Source organism: Pelophylax lessonae, assembly GCF_965119305.1.
Source record: "Pelophylax lessonae genome assembly, chromosome: 6".
Lineage (NCBI taxonomy): Eukaryota > Metazoa > Chordata > Amphibia > Anura > Ranidae > Pelophylax > Pelophylax lessonae.
Genome location: NC_138773.1, coordinates 329,318,902 through 329,339,732, shown reverse-complemented (window position 1 = coordinate 329,339,732; position 20,831 = coordinate 329,318,902). Strand labels below are relative to the sequence as shown.

General features: G+C 53.0%; 1 protein-coding gene and 1 long non-coding RNA gene across 3 annotated transcripts in view; one reads left to right on the top strand and one right to left on the bottom strand.

Annotated features, from left to right (window-relative positions):
- LOC309558134 overlaps window positions 1-20,831 on the top strand; it is a 437,057-nt gene that overhangs the window by 150,248 nt on the left and 265,978 nt on the right. The gene's annotated exons all lie outside the window — the stretch shown is intronic.
- Window positions 10,068-20,831, bottom strand: part of SNX4 (sorting nexin 4) — a 40,625-nt gene continuing 29,861 nt past the window's right edge. The window contains exons 8-13 of one of the 2 annotated variants that reach the window (XM_082261409.1): window positions 18,931-18,996; window positions 17,419-17,508; window positions 17,221-17,335; window positions 14,760-14,905; window positions 11,463-11,577; window positions 10,068-10,240 (exon numbers count right to left, since the gene is read on the bottom strand). In XM_082261409.1, the coding sequence (XP_082117535.1) occupies window positions 10,193-10,240; window positions 11,463-11,577; window positions 14,760-14,905; window positions 17,221-17,335; window positions 17,419-17,508; window positions 18,931-18,996 (580 nt within the window). In that variant the 3' untranslated portion in view covers window positions 10,068-10,192. The remainder of the gene's footprint in view (window positions 10,241-11,462; window positions 11,578-14,759; window positions 14,906-17,220; window positions 17,336-17,418; window positions 17,509-18,930; window positions 18,997-20,831) is intronic. The other variant, XM_082261410.1, reaches the window with a different exon arrangement.

The window sequence follows — 20,831 nt, the reverse complement described above, 5'->3', positions numbered from 1 at the left end:
ACAGGCACACTGGGCAAACGCACAGACTGGGGCACCAGACTGGGAAGACACAGGCACACTGGGCATTGGCACAGACTGGGGCACCACAGACTGGGAAGACACAGGCACACTGGGCAAATGCACAGACTGGTGCACCACAGACTGGGAAGACACTGACACACTGGGCATTGGCACAGACTCAGAGGGAATTGCAGGCACCCTAGCTGCTGCTGAGCTCTGAGCATCCTCCATGTCCTGGCAGAAGAACTCTCTCATGAGCTCAGGCGGGTTGTGCATTGCATCGGTTGCACCTTATAATGTTGCAATCTTTTGCCAAATGCCCTAAATCCTGACACAGAGAGCATTTCATTACTGGACAGGAGGATGCAAAGTGCCCTTTATCCCCACACTTATTGCACAGCTTTGGAAAGCGGAGGATGGCAGATGCTGGATGACATTGTCAATAATGACTCTCAGTTTTAGCTGCACAGACCACCCGCCCCTCCCTGTCCATATTACCGGATCATCCACAATTTTCTTTATGTAGGACTTTATTAAGGAAGTTTAAAGAGACTGTACAACTAAAAGCTGGTACAAGGGATGGTAGCGCCATTTGCAAACTGTGGATCACTGGGATATACCTCTCATTATCTGTATAGAGACTGTGACAACTTGCTTGGCTCCCTCCCTGCTTCGTTGCTATTTGCACTATATATTTAGTTTACTGACTTCCTTTGGCTTGCTCTGTATTCTACAGCTTAGGAACAATCTTACCGAATATATTCAGCTACATAATGGGAATTGCATTTGTATAATAAATGGATTCTATAGAACGGGAAAAAGAATCATTACCCCAGGCTGCACTTTTATTTTCCATGGAATTACAGTTATTTGATTCCAGCTTTAGTTGCTCTTTGGACAGTTACAGCTATTGAATGCATTTATTGCTCACACACTGATGATCTTATTAGATCCTTTATGTATACTCTATGGTTATTAACGGTATATTGTTACCATCCGCTATTTAAACACTACTGGACCGGAAGATTTTCCCCCTTTAGTGTCGGGTCACACTTATGCGATGCGGGAAGGCTGCCAATCCGCAGCCTGTTCCCGCATCGCAAACGCACCCTTGGCAGTTCACACTGCCATATGCGATACGCTGGGGGTGTCAATGAAATGTTAACGACACCCCCAGTTTGATCGCATATCGCAGTGCGATCTTTACAGTTCGCACAGGATCGGATCGCACAGGTGTGAACCGCTGTGCGATCCAATCCTGATGCGGCTGAAAAAAAGGGTCCTGTGCGACTTTTGTGCGGGTGCGGTGCGAATTTAGCCATACAAAGTGTATGGCTGAATTCGCACCGCACAGCCGATCGCATGTAATGAAGGAGCAGTGCGCTCCGATATTACATGCGATCGCCGCAGCCGCAAGAGTGTGAACCGGCACTTAATGACCAGGCCATATTTTGCGATTCGGCACTGCATGACTTTAACAGACAATTGCGCGGTCGTGCGACGCTGTACCCAAATAAAATGAATGTTCTTTTTTTCCCCACAAACAGAGCTTTCTTTTGGTGGTATTTGATCACCTGTGCGATTTTTATTTTTTGCGCTATAAACAAAAAAAGAGCGACAATTCTGAAAAAAAAAAACAATATTTCTCACATTCTGCTGTATGACACTCCCAAAAAAAAAATGTAAAAATCAAAATTTTTTAACATTTTAGGCCAATTTGTTTTCTGCTACATATGCTTGGTAAAAAAAAAAAAATCGCAATAAGCATATTTTGATTGGTTTGCGCAAAAGTTATCGCGTTTACTAACTATGGGAAAGATTTATGTCATTTTCATTTTTTTTTATTTTTTTTTTTACTAGTAATGGCGGCGATCTTCAATTTTTTGCGGGACTGCGACATTGCGGCGGACAGAACGGACCCCTAACTGACATTTTTGACACTTTTGGGGGAACCAGTGACATTACTACAGTAATCAGTGCTAAAAATATGCAGTTACTGGAATAATGACACTGGCAGGGAAGGGGTTAACACTGTGGGTGATCAAGGGGTTAAATGTGAGCCTAGGGTAGTGATTCTAACTGTATGGGGGCAGGGCTTATGGAATGATCATAGAGACCTGTGATGCTATATAGAAGGATCACAGGAGCTCTGTGATCATTCCAGGGAGAAGAACGGTCAGCTGTGTTTACAACATCCGACCGTCGTCCTCTCTCGCGGAGAACGATCGTGGGTGTCAGGCAGCAATTAGAGCCGCCTGCCCCATGCATCGGAGACCCCGCTGCGGAGTGGGGGTGGGAGCACGCTGTCGGTGGCGTGCGCTCGCCCCCTAGCTGCCGCCACGTGACCGACGTAGCCCTACGTCGGTTCGCGCAGGAGAGACAGCCTGCCGCAGTATATATGCGGTGGGCGGTGGGGAACCGGTTAATTAGCTAATTGACCCACGGTTTGCTGTCAGACTGAATGGGAATTTACCCCACTACCAAGACGATTGTTTTCAAGTCTGTTACATAGTGGATTAATGACAGCTCTAATCATGCCCTGTGCTCCATACATGTTCCGGGACTGTTTTTAAACTATGTATTGATGTGAATGTGTTGTTAATTGTCTCTGGAAGATATAAGATATTTACATGGATTTGTTCTGTATATCTTATTATTATTATTAATAAATTAAAGGTTTGTACCTGAAGCTGCTTGGTCACTTTGTTACAGACGGTTCTATACAGCTGTAATTTCTCTTTATGTTTTTTGTAGCTCTTTTAGGCTGAATACCAAACACCTAATAGGTGACCCAGCAAGTACATAAGGCCCTCTCCCCTGGATGTTTATTCCTCCAGTCTACTCCTATTTTGGAGCCTCTCCTATTCTAGCCAGCCCTCACCGAGCTGTCCCAGCTCCCCAAACCGCCCCCTACTGGCCAGATCGGGAACCTGCATTTGGCTGGTGAGTAGAGAGTACTTGGAGCAGAGCTTCAGCCTGGAATGGAGGTCACAAGGAGGTTGGGAAGAGGGGGAATGGGAGGAGAGCCGAGTTGCTGCACCATGGGCCTCTGGTTTGTACTTGCCCCCTGGGCCGAAAGTTGCCAGTCAGCCCCTGATACTGGTTGTGTAGAAGGGATACTGATGATACAAAGCTCAATTAAAAGCTGAATTCCCTCAGTTTGGGGAAAAGTCAGTGCTGGTTTAAGCTGACCAGGCGGGTAAGAGGGTCTTTCTAGGCAATAACAAGGATGGTGACTTTTTTGGGGCCCAGGCACCACTGATGCAGGCAGGATGGCCAGAGAACCAGGCTTAGAGGGTATGGTCCTATCTACCTCAGCAGTAGGTGAAGGAGAGATGGCCAGAGAACCAGGCTTAGAGGGTATGGTCCTGTCTACCTCAGCAGTAGGTGAAGGAGAGATGGGCAGAGGACCAGGCTTAGAGGGTACGGCCCTGTCTACCTCAGCAGTAGGTGAAGGAGGGATGGGCAGAGGACCAGGCTTAGAGGGTATGGCCCTGTCTTCCTCAGCAGTAGGTGAAGGAGGGATGGGCAGAGGACCAGGCTTAGAGGGTATGGCCCTGTCTACCTCAGCAGTAGGTGAAGGAGGGATGGGCAGAGGACCAGGCTTAGAGGGTATGGCCCTATCTACCTCAGCAGTAGGTGAAGGAGGGATGGGCAGAGGACCAGGCTTAGAGGGTATGGTCCTGTCTACCTCAGCAGTAGGTGAAGGAGGGATGGCCGGAGGACCAGGCTTAGAGGGTATGGCCCTGTCTTCCTCAGCAGTAGGTGAAGGAGGGATGGGCAGAGGACCAGGCTTAGAGGGTATGGTCCTGTCTACCTCAGCAGTAGGTGAAGGAGGGATGGGCAGAGGACCAGGCTTAGAGGGTATGGTCCTGTCTACCTCAGCAGTAGGTGAAGGAGGGATGGCCGGAGGACCAGGCTTAGAGGGTATGGCCCTGTCTTCCTCAGCAGTAGGTGAAGGAGGGATGGGCAGAGGACCAGGCTTAGAGGGTATGGTCCTGTCTACCTCAGCAGTAGGTGAAGGAGGGATGGGCAGAGGACCAGGCTTAGAGGGTATGGCCCTGTCTACCTCAGCAGTAGGTGAAGGAGGGATGGGCAGAGGACCAGGCTTAGAGGGTATGGCCCTGTCTACCTCAGCAGTAGGTGAAGGAGGGATGGGCAGAGGACCAGGCTTAGAGGGTATGGCCCTGTCTTCCTCAGCAGTAGGTGAAGGAGGGATGGGCAGAGGACCAGGCTTAGAGGGTATGGCCCTGTCTACCTCAGCAGTAGGTGAAGGAGGGATGGGCAGAGGACCAGGCTTAGAGGGTATGGTCCTGTCTTCCTCAGCAGTAGGTGAAGGAGGGATGGGCAGAGGACCAGGCTTAGAGGGTATGGCCCTGTCTTCCTCAGCAGTAGGTGAAGGAGGGATGGGCAGAGGACCAGGCTTAGAGGGTATGGCCCTGTCTACCTCAGCAGTAGGTGAAGGAGGGATGGGCAGAGGACCAGGCTTAGAGGGTATGGCCCTGTCTACCTCAGCAGTAGGTGAAGGAGGGATGGGCAGAGGACCAGGCTTAGAGGGTATGGTCCTATCTACCTCAGCAGTAGGTGAAGGAAGGATGGGCAGAGGACCAGGCTTAGAGGGTATGGTCCTGTCTACCTCAGCAGTAGGTGGAGGGATGGCCGGAGGACCAGGCTTAGAGGGTATGGCCCTGTCTACCTCAGCAGTAGGTGAAGGAGGGATGGGCAGAGGACCAGGCTTAGAGGGTATGGCCCTGTCTACCTCAGCAGTAGGTGAAGAAGAGATGGGCAGAGGACCAGGCTTAGAGGGTATGGCCCTGTCTACCTCAGCAGTAGGTGAAGAAGAGATGGGCAGAGGACCAGGCTTAGAGGGTATGGTCCTATCTACCTCAGCAGTAGGTGAAGGAGGGATGGCCGGAGGACCAGGCTTAGAGGGTATGGCCCTGTCTACCTCAGCAGTAGGTGAAGGAGGGATGGGCAGAGGACCAGGCTTAGAGGGTATGGCCCTGTCTTCCTCAGCAGTAGGTGGAGGGATGGCCGGAGGACCAGGCTTAGAGGGTATGGCCCTGTCTACCTCAGCAGTAGGTGAAGGAGGGATGGGCAGAGGACCAGGCTTAGAGGGTATGGTCCTATCTACCTCAGCAGTAGGTGAAGGAGGGATGGGACTCAGCTGACCTTTTCTTAGACTTCCTATGTTGAGGGAAGTAAACTGTCCAACCCTCTAGTGATATCTCTGGTAACTTCAAGGGTTGATGCATAGAGACAGTCCCTCGAAGAGTAAGCGAGGCCGGCACTTTTTGGATATAGCATCTGACCGTCAGCACCTTAACCATAGTGCTCTGTCCTTTTCTATGGATGATGGACCCAACAAGAGCCAAACTTAGAGGCTTCCAGCCATTGAGACTGAAGCATAGGGCTCCAGCCATCTCTTCGTGTTCATACAGGAAGGGGTCCACTGACGCAGCAATGGAATAGCTTTTCAGGGGAATAACCCATTTCACCTCAGTTTGACATATAAAGGTCACAGCCAGAACAAGGCAGAACCCACCAGTGAGATCTGAGTGTCAGGAGGGTTCTTGCTGTTGGTCAATAGAAACCTTGAAGGTAAGAGCGCCCTCTGCTGGCCTGGTGGTTTCCCTGTTGTCACTGGCAGATCCATGGTGGGTATAGACCACTGTTTTTAAAAACTCCCTTCCAAGGTGGAGAAGCACTTCAGTGGGATCCAGGAGCCCTCAGAGCGATTCCAGTCTGCATTGGTCAGGGCAGGGTTTCCAAACTCTCTAAACAAAGTGGCAGTATACTGTCCTTAAGACTTTCGGGGGGATGGGGAGCAGACTGAAGCCAGGGTGTCAGTGGGGGTACACAATGCCCCATCGTTGGCATCAGTGGTAGGAATTGTGCCCCATTGTTGGTGTCATTTTGAGGAATCGTGACCTTCATTGGTGTCAGTGGAAAGACATATGCCCAATTGCTGGTGTCAGTGGCCAATCATGTAAAGAATTGTGCCACATTGGTGGTGTCAGTGGAAGGAATTGTGTCACATTGTTGGTGTCAGTGGAAGGAATTGTCCCACATTGTTGGTGTCAGTGGGAGGAATTGTGCCACATTGTTGGTGTCAGTGGGAGTATGTGTGCCACATTGTTGGTGTCAGTCGGAGTAATTGTCCCACATTGTTGGTGTCAGTGGGAGGAATTGTGCCCCATTGTTGGTGTCAGTGGGAGGAATTGTCCCACATTGTTGGTGTCAGTGGGAGGAATTGTCCCACATCGTTGGTGTCAGTGGGAGGAATTGTGCCCCATTGTTGGTGTCAGTGGGAGGAATTGTTCCACATTGTTGGTGTCAGTGGGAGGAATTGTCCCACATTGTTGGTGTCAGTGGGAGGAATTGTGCCCCATTGTTGGTGTCAGTGGGAGGAATTGTCCCACATTGGTGGTGTCAGTGGGAGGAATTGTGCCCCATTGTTGGTGTCAGTGGGAGTAATTGTGCCACATTGTTGGTGTCAGTGGGAGGAATTGTGCCACATTGTTGGTGTCAGTGGGAGGAATTGTGCCCCATTGTTGGTGTCAGTGGGAGGAATTGTGCCCCATTGTTGGTGTCAGTGGGAGGAATTGTGCCACATTGTTGGTGTCAGTGGGAGGAATTGTGCCACATTGTTGGTGTCAGTGGGAGGAATTGTCCCACATTGTTGGTGTCAGTGGGAGTATGTGTGCCACATTGTTGGTGTCAGTGGGAGTAATTGTGCCACATTGTTGGTGTCAGTGGGAGGAATTGTGCCACATTGTTGGTGTCAGTGGGAGGAATTGTGCCACATTGTTGGTGTCAGTGGGAGGAATTGTGCCACATTGTTGGTGTCAGTGGGAGGAATTGTGCCCCATTGTTGGTGTCAGTGGGAGTACGTGTGCCACATTGTTGGTGTCAGTGGGAGGAATTGTGCCACATTGTTGGTGTCAGTGGGAGTATGTGTGCCACATTGTTGGTGTCAGTGGGAGGAATTGTGCTTCTTCATTGGTGTGATTGGGAGGACATATGCTCAATCAGAAGACACATGCCCAAATTATGTGTGTCAGTGGATGAAGTGGTGTCCCAAACGCAGGATTAAACCAAGCAAAGGGCCAGCAACGGGGAGATGCTTCCTCGACACTGACTGATGGGTACAGCGTGCAGAGCGCACGCACAACGCTCCCTCACCACTGAACCAATAGGAAGCAGGAATTTCAAAGGCATCCAGTGGTGCAAATAATAGATTGGCTCAATCAGAGCATGAACCTTCAGAAACGGCAAGCTTATGGGCAATGGCCCTGGACCTGGAAGCCACTCGGCAGCTAACTTGTTAACCAGAGGGGGGTCTAGAAAACACCATAAGCAGGACCCAAGGGTCAAAGGTCACTTTCAGAATTAGAAATATGGGCCAACATAAAAATGCTGAAGAAAAGATGTCCATCCCCTGAGGACACTATCACAAAAACGGAGGCATGCTGGTAGTAGGAGGGGTTTATCCTTGGCCGGCCTACATTATTTTTTGTTTTGAACACCATACAATTCTCCCGCACTTGAAGGTCGGCCCCAAGGAGGTTCTACTCTAGGCTCTCCGTCCGGGCAAAAATCGGACAACTGCCGCCTTGCTGCCCCCACAAGACTGGGGGTGTCTGGGAGACTGAAATTAAGAAATAAAGAGAGGGCGCACCGGCCTAGGGCATTATCCTCAATGTAAAAAGCTTTATTGAATAAAAAAGGTACAAACAAAGGCTTGATAAAGGAATATCGCATCAAAGTAGCTGTGGTGCCCACAGGATCCAATCATGGATGAAATGGCCACCATGCTGGACTGTAGGCAAAGCCGGTTTCTGTGGACATTTCATCCATGATTGGATCCTGTGGGCACCACAGCTACTTTGATGCGATATTCCTTTATCAAGCGTTTGTTTGTGAGTACTTTTTTTATACAATAAAGCTTTTTGCACTAGGCCGGTGCGCCCTCTGTTTATTTCTTAATTATTTTTTGTTTGCCAGTGTTCAGTCCTCCTGTAGGTGGCACATGACTTAATGTTTGATGGTCACTGCAGAGGGTGTAGGGAAAAGTGGGGCATGTATGTGTGATGGTCACTGCGGGAGGGGGGGAGCCTGTAAGTGTGATGGTCACTGCGGGAGGGGGGAGCCTGTATGTGTGATGGTCACTGCGGGAGGGGGGGGGGGGAGCCTGTATGTGTGATGGTCACTGCAGGAGGGGGGGGAGCCTGTATGTGTGATAGTCACTGCGGGAGGGGGGAGCCTGTATGTGTGATGGTCACTGCAGGAGGGGGGGGAGCCTGTATGTGTGATGATTACTGCCGGAGGGGGGGGGGAACCTGTATGTGTGATGGTCACTGCAGGAGGGGGGAACCTGTATGTGTGATAGTCACTGCGGGAGGGGGGAGCCTATATGTGCGATAGTCCCAGAATGTTACATATTAAATATGTTGTACACAAATGTTTCTTTTCCCCAAACATCCAATGAATAAAGTCTTATATAAATGCAGGAAGACAGCGTTGTACAATCTGCGATGTGTTATACTTTATTAGTTTGGCACAAGGAATGTACAGAGAGCTGCGGGCCGGCATCCGCTCCACCATAAACCGGCAAACAGAGCCAAGATCCGGCTAAAAATAAAGCAAATCAAAGAGAAACGTGCAAGAAAAGTGCCTGGAAGTCTGACATAAGGCACAATCAGCATGCACCACAGCCTGGGGGGCACTGAGCCCTCCGATCAGCGTATACTATGACCTGGGGGCACTGAGCCCTCCAATCAGCATATACTATGGCCTGGGGGGCTCTAAGCCTTCCAATCAGCATATACTATGGCCTGGGGGGCACTCAGCCTTCCAATCAGCATATACTATAGCCTGGGGGGCACTGAGCCCTCCAATCAGCATATACTAGGGCCTGGGGGGCACTGAGCCCTCCAATCAGCATATACTAGGGCCTGGGGGGCACTGAGCCCTTCAATCAGCATATACTATGACCTGGAGGGCACTGAGCCCACCAATCAGCATACACTATGGCCTGGGGGGCACTGAGCCTTCCAATCAGCATATACTATGGCCTGGGGGGCACTGAGCCCTCCAATCAGCATATACTATGACCTGGAGGGCACTGAGCCCACCAATCAGCATACACTATGGCCTGGGGGCACTGAGCCTTCCAATCAGCATATACTATGGCCTGGGGGGCTCTAAGCCTTCCAATCAGCATATACTATGGCCTGGGGAACACTGAGCCCTCCAATCAGCATATACTATGACCTGGTGGGCACTGAGCCTTCCAATCAGCATATACTATAGCCTGGGGGGCACTGAGCCATCCAATCAACATATACTATGGCCTGGGGGGCACTGAGCCCTCCAATCAACATACACTATGGCCTGGGGGGCACTGAGCCCTCCAATCAGCATACACTATGGCCTGGGGGGCACTGAGCCCTCCAATCAGCATACACTATGGCCTGGGGGGCACTGGGCCCTGCAATTGGCATACATTATGGCCTCTATAGATAGTCATGCGTCGGTCACCGTAGCCTGGCGTACCTCTACACAGCCCAGATCTGCTAATAATAAGAAATCAGTGGAGTGGGGGGGGGGGGGATATAAAATAGCTGCAAGATCATTACAGCACTCATCAATCCCCCACTTCAGCTGCCATTCTCTTTACCATTCGGCCCATCTGTTCACCGAGTGCCATCAGTGGGCGGGGTTCTATCAAACGTTGGTTCAATATGGCAGGACGGGGACGCTTTGCTTACAGGTAAGAAAATGTTATCAATCATCAATGAATGGATTATCGGTTATTATCGCTGGAAATTGTGGTTACAAAATAGTGGAGAACGTCCGCAGCCGCGGTATGGAGGGAGAGCTCCGCCCTCACGCGGTGAGACATCTGAAGAGCGGAGATTGGCACTGAGAATATGGAGGTCATGTATTGTCTATGGTGGGGATGTTCCGGGTGTAGGGAGCGTCGCGGGTGAAGGGCTTCCTGGAGATTGCAGCGGACTCATCCATGGCGGCTGCCATACCTATGGGGGGGGGGGGGGGGGACATTCAGTGTTCGGAGGGGGAGGTGCACAGTGGAAGTTTTAAGGCGAAGACCCGTGCACATGAAGTCCCCTCTTGTGTGATGATTGGTCGTCGTGTTCTGAGTCTACCAGGCATTGGCTGGGCTCCTTCACATTTTGCTGAAGCATTCCTTTGCGTTGGTCCAGACCTGGATCCCCTACACACAGGAAAGACAAATACATTAACTATGCATTGCATAGAGAAGCACAGAGACCCAGTGATGACATCCAGGGCTGCTGTTACCAATCACGGGGCCCCATACAGCCTGACAGGGCCCCCTCCACCCCCGGCCGAAAAGGGACTGAGGACATGAATTTATCAGTCCCTTTCTCTACAGCCTCAGCTGTACAGTCTGGGCCCCCCTTTTAAACTGATGGGGCCAGGGCCCAGTACAGGAGGGCTGGCTGTACTGCCTTATCAGCGGCCCTGATGACCTCACCGGGTCCAAAAATAAGAAGTTTAATGAAACAGGAAAGGTTATATTTAATCATTTTCATCAGCAGGGGGGGGGGGGCAGTGCTGTATTTTGGCCTAGACCGACAAGGCCCAGGCCTAGGGCGGTACTTTGCAGGGGGCGTCAGAAAAGCCCCCCTCCACCTTAGACTCTATTGGCCACTAGTTGCTAGAGCTGCCTCTCTCACCCCCCTCTCTCTCACCTATACTCTCTCTCTCTCTCTCTCTCATATCCCCCCCCTCTCTCTCATCCCCCCTCTCTCTCTCACACCCCCCTCTATCTCATCTGCCTCCCTCTCTCTCTCTCATCCCCCCCTCTCATCTCCCTCCCCTCTCTCTCTCTCTCACCCCCCCTCCCTCTCTCTCCCTCCCTCATCCCCCCCCTCTTTCTCTCCCCCCCTCTCTCTCTCATCCCCCCTCTCTCTCTCATCCCCCCCTCTCTCTCATCCCCCTCCCTCTCTCATATCCCCCCTCCCTCTCTCATCCCCCCCTCTCTCTCATCCCCCCTCCCTCTCTCATATCCCCCCTCCCTCTCTCATATCCCCCCTCCCTCTCTCATATCCCCCCTCCCTCTCTCTCTCTCCCACCCCCTCTCCCTACCAGGGAAGGCAAAATATATACAAACTAAACTTCAGCTTTAGTATATTATGTAGATCAGGGATCCCCAATCTATGGCCCTCCAGCTGTTGCAGAACTACAAATCCCATGAGGCATTGAAAAAAACTCTGACATTCACAGACATGACTAGGGCATGATGGGAAATGTAGTTCCTGAACTGGAGTTGAGAACATTGAGAAGAGTACCCAGCAGCATCTATAAATATGGGTCAGCAATGGCCGCTTCCATCTCTCTGTCCTCAGCTTCCTATTCAGTCACACAATACAGAGTGTGATTTATATGGGGGGGGGGGGGGGGTCGGAGCTCACCTTCTTACACATGCTGATCTGCATAACCGCATAGTTAATGAGCGCCTCCTTCAGGTCACGATTTTTCTGCTCTTTAAAACGTTCGATTTCCAGCCAGGCTTTCTGTACAAAATCACTGAAAACAGATCGAAAAACATCATGTGACCAAAAGAGGAAAATCCTAAAAATATAAAGAAAAAGTCCAACTTCTATTCTGCCACCACTGTGGGGGGGGGGCAGAAACAGAGACACACATTCCCTGTCACAGGGACACACCCCCTCAGCGTCTGCCATATGCAGCCGGCAGTCTCTGAATGCTCCACCCACTGGCCGTCCGTATCCAAAGTCTTCAGAAGGATCGGTGTGGCTACAACCGAAATACTGCACCCTGGTGCCAAGTGGAGGCCTCAGAGGACTTCCCTCGCTCTGCCAATCTCCCCACCCCCCCACCTCAGGACACTGCCTTTCCCCACTCCACACTGCCCAATCCTCCTCTCTGCCAGCCTGAGAGCTTCCCCCCCCCCCCACCCCGGGACACTGGCCCTTCACTGCCCCACACTGCCCAATCTTCTTCCAGCCTCAGAACTCCCCCCTCCCCACCATCCCACACTGCCCAATCTTCCTCTCTGCCAGCCTCAGAGCTCCCCCCCACCCCGGGACACTGGCCTTTCACTGCCCCACACTGCCCAATCTTCTTCCAGCCTCAGAACTCCCCCCTCCCCACCCCAGACACTGCCCCTCACCATCCCACACTGCCCAATCTTCTTCCAGCCTCAGAACTCCCCCCTCCCCACCATCCCACACTGCCCAATCTTCCTCTCTGCCAGCCTCAGAGCTCCCCCCCACCCCGGGACACTGGCCTTTCACTGCCCCACACTGCCCAATCTTCTTCTAGCCTCAGAACTCCCCCACCCCAGACACTGCCCCTCACCACCCCACACTGCCCAATCCTCCTCTCTGCCAGCCTCAGAGCCCCCCCCCCCTCCGCAGACACTGCCCTTCACCACCCCACACTGCCCACTCTTCCTCCAGCCTCAGAGCTCCCCCACCCCAGACACTGCCCCTCACTACCCACTCTTCCTCCTGCCTCAGAGCCCCCCCCCCACCCCAGACACTGCCTCTCACCACCCCACACTGCCCAATACTGATCTGTCAGCCTCAGAGCTCCCCCCCACCCCGGGACACTGGCCCTTCACTGCCCAATCTTCTTCCAGCCTCAGAACTCCCCCCACCCCAAACACTGCCCCTCACCACCCCACACTGCCCAATCCTCCTCTCTGCCAGCCTTAGAGCTCCCCCCCACCGCAGACACTGCCCTTCACCACCCCACACTGCCCACTCTTCCTCCAGCCTCAGAGCTCCCCCCCACCCCAGACACTGCCCCTCACTACCCCACACTGCCCACTCTTCCTCCAGTCTCAGAGACCCCCCCCCCCACCCCAGACACTGCCCCTCACCACCCCCACACTGCCCAATCCTAATCTCTGCCAGCCTCAGAGCTCTCCCCACCCCAGACACTGCCCCTCACCATCCCACACTGCCCAATCCTCCTCTCTGCCAGCCTCAGAGCTCCCCCCCCACCCCAGACACTACCCCTCACTACCCCATGCTGCCCAATTTTCCTCTCTGCCTCCAGCCTAAGAGCCCCCAACCCCCCCACCCCGGGACACTGGCCCTTCACCACTCCACACTGCCCAATCCTCCTCTCTGCCAGCCAAAGAGCCCCCCACCCTGGGACACTGGCCATTCACCACCCCACACTGCCCAATCTTCCCCTCTGCAAGCCTCAGAGCTCCCCCCCACCCACCCAGACACTGCCCCTCATTACCCCATGCTGCCCAATCTTCCTCTCTGCCTCCAGCCTCAGGGCTCTCCTCCACCCGCCCCTGCCCTTCACTACCCTGAACTGCCCAATCCTCACTTCTTTATCCTATGCAGATCTCATCCAGTCCTCAACCCCTTCCCACACTGCTGTGTCCTACTCCACACCACCATATCCCAAACTGCTGTGCCCCACTCTGCCCTCCCATCCCACACTGCTGTGCCCCACTCTGCCCTCCCATCCCACACTGCTGTGCCCCACTCTGCCCTCCCATCCCACACTGCTGTGCCCCACTCTGCCCCCCAATCCCACACTGCTCTGCCCCACTCAATCCCCCCCCCATCCCACACTGCCATGCCCCATTCCACATGTCCCCCCCAATACAAAACAGCTGTCGCACACTCTACCCCCCCCCCCCCCTCACACTGCTGTGCCACACTCCACACCTCTTTATCCAATTGTGGTGGAAATTTTATTGTGGACATTTCTTTAGTTAAATAGTCATAATGTCTCCCAGTGTCAGTTTTACCGGTAATCGCTATTCACAGCGATTATGGTTTTAACTGTCATTGCGGAAAGACTTGTTAGTGAAAACCTTCCATTAAGATGAGATGGCACAATACTTGTAGCAAAGAAAATCCATCGCACAGATGTATACCCGCCATTCGGGGCCCCATACTGCGGAGATATGTTTGTGATATGGAATTCTTTCAGTTTACCAAGATTAATGGATGGCATCTTTTAGTCGTATTTGATCCGTATGACTGAAATACTGCTGCCATTATCTTATGCAGAGAAAGCCTCATCAACTGGAACAAATAGAATGGTCACTATTAAATAAGGTTTATATGAACTATATTAGATGGGATCCACTAACCGGTAATGGGTCCATGTTTATGGATTGACATGACTGAATAATGAGAAGCCATGTGCGCTGTCCTTTGTGGCAGTTGGGAGCCTCTGTGTTCAGTCATGTTAATTCATGGGCATTCACTCCACAGTTCCTTTGTACTTTTTGAATGTATACATGTTCTGTGATTGGTGGTCTTGAAGCCACTAACTGTAACCCCCTTTTGTTCACTTGCTGTAAATAAACCTGCTCTGCCCTGGATGGGACAGTCACTCACAGGAACCCTCCAGATGGCATTGAATTGACCACAGCAAGCGTGTCTGTTCATTTCCTTGCTGCCGAGTGCTTGGAAACCTTATACAAAAGAGCTGTACATTGTACTTTTTAGTACAAGCTATTAATGGCGTATTAATCTTCAGCGCACTGATCGGGTTTCTATGCTCCAAGCCCTATTAATTTCTACGACACCAATGCAGTTGTCCTTCACTTATTACAGCTCCATCCACTGTGATCCTCCAGTTCTAGGCCCCCACCCCTCTAATGCTGCTGTACCGAAAGTTCAGCTTCACATCATTGTAGAAATATATTGGTCCAATGTAAAGCAGCAGATCAGAGAGGACACCTACCCGTTCTCCAGGACACCTACCGGCTCTCCAGGTTCCTTTCCTTCAGCTGTTCCTCACCCTCCTCTATCTGCTCCTCCAGCAGTTTTATCTTGGCATCCCTCTGCTCCGGCGTCTCCTGACCAAAAAGCTTATTGGTCACCCCCTTCAGGGAGAACGTTCGCACCGTCTGTAAGCAAATATACAATTCATGGTCTGCAGAGTATTACAGGAAAAATAAAGTGTCAGCTCCTAGATTCAGGGGTCTCATATCATGCTGTTCAAGAATGTACACAGTGTGGCTGGATGTCTCCAGAAATCTTTAATATAAACCCAATCACTACAATATAAGATTAAAGCTGAACTCCGGGGTAATAAATCCATCGGTCAACTGTCTTCTTCTGGAATCTCAGTGAGCTTTGTGCATTTCCTCCAGATCTGTGCAGTTATCTAGAAGAGACTTCCTGTGATAAAAGACCAATCACTGCCGCTCTCTCTCCTTGTGCAGGGGGACTGGTCTTATTCTCCAGCCCTCCTGTAGTTTTTTATAGTGGGTGGGGCCTGCTGGGCCCCTCCCACATCTCTGCTCGCTCTTCTTGTGCAGAAGGACCTGTCTTGTCTCCAGCCCGCCTGTAGTTTTCTGTAGTGGGCGGAGCCTACTGGGCCCCTCCCACAGATCTGATCTCTCTTCTTGTGCAGAACGATTGGACTGGTCCCCACCAGTAGTTTTCTATAGTGAGTGGAGCCTGCTGGGCCCCTCCCACAGCTCTGATCTCTCCTCTTGTGCAGGATGATTGGACTGGTCCCCACCACACCAGTAGTTTTCTATAGTGGGTGGGGCCTGCTGGCACCTCCCACAGCTCTGTTCTCTTTTCTTGTGTAGGATGACCAGACTGGTCCCCACCCCTACTGTAGTTTTCTATAGTGGGTGGGGCATGCTGGGCCCCTCCCACAGCTCTGCTCACTCTTCTTGTGCAGAAAGACCTGTCTTGTCTCCACCCCTCCTGTAGTTTTCTAGAGTAGGAGGGGCCTACTGGGCACCTCCCACAGCTCTGTTCTCTCTTATGCATAAGGACCGATCTTGTCTGCATCCTACCTGTAGATTTCTATAGTGGGTGGGGCCTGCTGAGCCCCTCCCACAGCTGTTCTCTCCTCCTTGTGCAGGAGGACCGGTCTCATCTCCACCCCTGCTGTAGTTTCCTGCAGGTTGTATGTAGTGGGTGGAGCTTGGTGGCTCCCTTCCACAGATCTGTTCTCTCTTCCAGTGCAGGACGATTGGCCTGGTCTCCACCCGTCCTGTAGTTTTCTATAGTGGGTGGGGCCTGCTGGGCCCCTCCCACAGCTCTGTTCTCTCTTCTTGTGCAGGACTGGGCTTGTCTTCACCCCTCCTGTAGTTTTCTATAGTGGGTGGGGCCTACTGGGCACCTCCCACAGCTCTGTTCTCTCTTGTGCATAAGGACCGATCTTGTCTGCACCCTACCTGTAGATTTCTATAATGGGTGGGGACTGCTGAGCCCCTCCCACAGCTGTTCGCTCCTCCTTGTGCAGGAGGACCGGTCTCATCTCCACCCCTGCTGTAGTTTCCTGCAGGTTGTATGTAGTGGGTGGAGCTTGTTGGCTCCCTTCCACAGCACTGATCTCTCTTTTTGTGCAGGACGACCGGACTGGTTTCCACCCCTCCTGTAGTTTTCTATAGTGGGTGGGGCCTACTGGCCCCTCCCACAGCTCTGTTCTCTCTTTCTGTGTAGGACAACTGGACTGATCTCCCCCCCTCCTGTAGCTTTCTAAAGAGGGTGGGGTCGGCTGGGACCCTCCCACAGCTCTGCGCTTTCTTCTTGTGCAGAAGGACTGGGCTTGTCTTCACCCCTCCTGTAGTTTTCTATAGTGGGTGGGGCCTGTTGGGCCCCTCCCACAGCTGTTCTCTCCTCCTCCTGCAGGAGGACCAGTCCTATCTCCACCCCTGCTGTAGTTTCCTGCAGTTTGTATGTAGTGGGTGGAGCTTGTTGGCTCCCTCCCACAGTACTGCTCTCTGCTCAGGCAATATATAGCACAGTGATGTCACTGCTACATTTACAAGACAATGTCTGGATTTGCAAAGGCTTTGGCGCACACCCAGGTGCATATCCTGGAATATAATTAAAGTAGTACAATGGGGAAGGGGGTGACATTTTCTTACATATATTATTTTGGTGTTTCTATTGCCAAAGTGACTGGTAAGACAAAGCAACAGACTGCCCACCAGAATGACATAAAGGCAGACGGTGTCAGAGGTGTCTGTCGGTGTCAGAGGTGTCTGTCGGTGTCAGAGGTGGGTGGATAAATCTTTAAATGTTATCTGCAAGTTTTTAGAAAAACAAGAGACAACCAATCAGATGGAATCTATCAGTGATTGGTGAACAGATTGGATTCGGCAATAAATCCCACTACGGGATCTGAGTTATAGAGGGGCTGGGGGTCCTTTCATTGGATAATATGATACATTGATTAACTGGCCATCTACATCACCTCAGGGGGACGTACCCCGGTGGCGAGCTCCTCGCACTGCTGCTTCTTACTGACCAGGTCCAGGGCGGACATTTCCAGGTCGTACTGCATGAGTTCGTGTTTCCGGCACACGGCCCTGCAAGCACCATCAGAAAATACACATCAATAGGCTTCTACTGGTCACACACTAAGCACAGATCTGATTGGTCTGATTGGTACCTCAGAGCTTCAGCGTAAAATAAATATTCTTTTAGTTGGTCGGCGTAGTGTTCCTGCTCCTCCAGGATGTCATCAATGGAAGCTGCATATCTGTGGGGGAGGGTCCGCAAAGAGACACATATTATTCCCATTCTCTACATTAGGGAACCCAGTGCACATACAAAGACAGGCTCTGCCCAGGAGGACACACCCACCGCCCAGGACACAACCCACTGCTCCTGCTTCTATGAAGGAATACAAAGCTTCCTCAGATTGGCTGAGACACCCCGCCCAGGAGGACACACCCATCGCCCAGGACACTGGTAGACCCCAGAGGACACTGGTGGACCAAGGACACCACCCACTGCTCCTGCTTCTATAAACTAATACAAAGCTTCCTCAGATTGGCTGAGACTCACTGCCTAGGAGGACACATCCATCACCCAGGAGGACACACCCACCCCCCAGGAGGACACCACCCACTGCTCCTGCTTCCATAAAGGAATACAAAGCTTCCTCAGATTGGCTGAGACTCACTGCCTAGGAGGACACACCCACCGCCCAGGAGGACACTGGTGGACCCAGGAGGACACCACCCACTGCTCCTGCTTCCATAAAGGAATACAAAGCTTCCTCAGATTGGCTGAGACTTACCGCCCAGGAGGACACACCCATCGCCCAGGACACTGGTAGACCCAGGAAGACACCACCCACTGCTCCAGCTTCCATAAAGGAATACAAAGCTTCCTCAGATTGGCTGAGACCCACTGTCCAGGAGGAAACACTCACTGCACAGGAGAACACCACCAGCTGCTCCTGCTTTTATAAAGGAATACAAAGCTTCCTCAAGGAGGACACACCCACCAACCAGGAGGACACAGGACAAACCCACCGCTCAGGAGGACACTGGTGGACCCAGGAGGACACCAGCTTCCTCAGATTAGCTGAGACTCAACGCCCAGGAGGACACAGGACTTACCGACAACCCAGGATAACACAGGACACACCCACAGCCAAGGAGGACACACCCACAGCCTAGGAGGACACACCCACTGCTCCTGCTTCTATGAAGGAATACAAAGCTTCCTCAGAATGGAGACACAGTTCATCCGTTCACCTCTCCGCCTCAGCCAATTGGACCATTTTGGTCCAACCAAACTATTTAAAGTTGAATGAAACATGGAGATTAATTTTAATTAGGTGCCATAAACCTCCATAAACGTTCCACATGTAAGGAATTTCCATCATGAAACCGATTATTACCTCAGTTATTGCTTGCTTGGTCTCTGAAGAGTGATCTTAGCTCAGATAGGTCTTCAGAGAGCATTTGACAGGTGGTAGGGAGGCATTATAACGTTGAGGAGATCCCCAGCTTTAACTGCATGATCAATCCGTCAATTAAAGTATCAGAGCCACTGCATGAACGTGACAGCCGGGCAACTAGCATTGTCAGTAGTGGCAGCCTATGTACTGCTCAGGTAGGTTCCTTTAAGGTATTGTTACTCCCAACTATACAATTCTAAGTGAACTCACACATCCATGTGATGTCCGGCGCTCTGCAGCCCATCCCCCATCTCCTTTTCTATGGCACTCCACTCACTGCGAAAAAAGAAATATTGGTGAATAAAAAGGAGAAACTTCTTCCAGACAACATACATGACTCCCCCCGGGCTTCCCTCTTCTGTCTGACTCCCCCCGGGCTTCCCTCTTCTGTCCGACTCCCCCCGGGCTTCCCTCTTCTGTCCGACTCCCCCCGGGCTTCCCTCTTCTGTCCGACTCCCCCCGGGCTTCCCTCTTCTGTCCGACTCCCCCCGGGCTTCCCTCTTCTGTCCGACTCCCCCCGGGCTTCCCTCTTCTGTCCGACTCCCCCCGGGCTTCCCTCTTCTGTCCGACTCCCCCCGGGCTTCCCTCTTCTGTCCGACTCCCCCCGGGCTTCCCTCTTCTGTCCGACTCCCCCCGGGCTTCCCTCTTCTGTCCGACTCCCCCCGGGCTTCCCTCTTCTGTCCGACTCCCCCCGGGCTTCCCTCTTCTGTCCGACTCCCCCCGGGCTTCCCTCTTCTGTTCTTTTCTGCCCAAATCCCTCCAGGGCTTCCCTCTTCTGTCAGAACCCCCCCCCCCCAGAGCCTCCCTCCTCTGTCAGACTCCCCCCCCCCCCCAGGGCTTCCCTCTTCTGTCCGACCTCCCCCGGGCTTCCCTCTTCTGTTCTTTTCTGCCCAAATCCCTCCAGGGCTTCCCTCTTCTGTCAGAACCCCCCCCCCCCCAGAGCCTCCCTCCTCTGTCAGACTCCCCCCCCCCCCCCCCCCCAGGGCTTCCCTCTTCTGTCCGACTCCCCCCGGGCTTCCCTCTTCTGTTCTTTTCTGCCCAAATCCCTCCAGGGCTTCCCTCTTCTGTCAGAACCCCCCCCCCCCAGAGCCTCCCTCCTCTGTCAGACTCCCCCCCCCCCCAGGGCTTCCCTCTTCTGTCCGACTCCCCCCGGGCTTCCCTCTTCTGTTCTTTTCTGCCCAAATCCCTCCAGGGCTTCCCTCTTCTGTCAGAAACCCCCCCCCCCCCAGAGCCTCCCTCCTCTGTCAGACTCCCCCCCCCCCAGGGCTTCCCTCTTCTGGTCAGTCCCCCCCCCCCACAGGGCCTTCCCCCTCTGTCTGACTCCTACTCCCCTAGGACTTCCCTCCTGTGTCAGACTACCCCTCCCCCCCCCCAGGGCTTACCTCCTGTGCCAGACACCCTCCCCCCGACTTCCCCCAGGGCCTCCCTCTCCTCTATCTCTATCAGATTCTGCCCCCCCAGGGCTTCTCTTTTCTTCCCTCTTCTGTCAGACTCCCCCCAGAGCCTCCCTCCTCTGTCAGATTCCCCCCCCCCCCCTGGGCTTCTCTTGCCGACCCCCCCCCCCAGGCCTCCGTCTCCTCTATCAGACTCCCCCTCAGGGCCTCCCCCCTCCTCGATCAGACTCCCCCCTACCCCCGGGGCTTCCCACCTGTGTTAGACACCACCCCCCCCGGGGCTTTTCTCCTCTGTCTGACACCCCCCCCCCCGGTGCTTCCCTCCTCTTCCCCGACTCCCTGCCCCCCCCCTCAGGGCTTCCCTCCTTTTCCCTCTTCTGTCAGACTCCCCCCAGAGCCTCCCTCCTCTGTCAGCCCCCCCCCTCCCCAGGGCTTCTCTTCTCTGCCCAACACCCTCCCCCCCAGGGCTTTTCTCCTCTGCCTGATACACCCCCCCCCCACACACACTTCCCTCCTCTTTCTGGCTCCCTGCTCCCCCTCAGGGCTTCCCCTCCTCTGCTCGACTCCCCCCCCCCCCACCCCCCAGGGCTTCCCTCCTCTGACCCACTCCCCCCCCCCCCAGGGCTTCCCTCTTTTGCCTGACTCCCCCCCCCCCCCCCATCCTTCCATTGCCCTGCTCCCCCCAGGACTGACTTCTTTTGTCCTAAACCCCCTAGG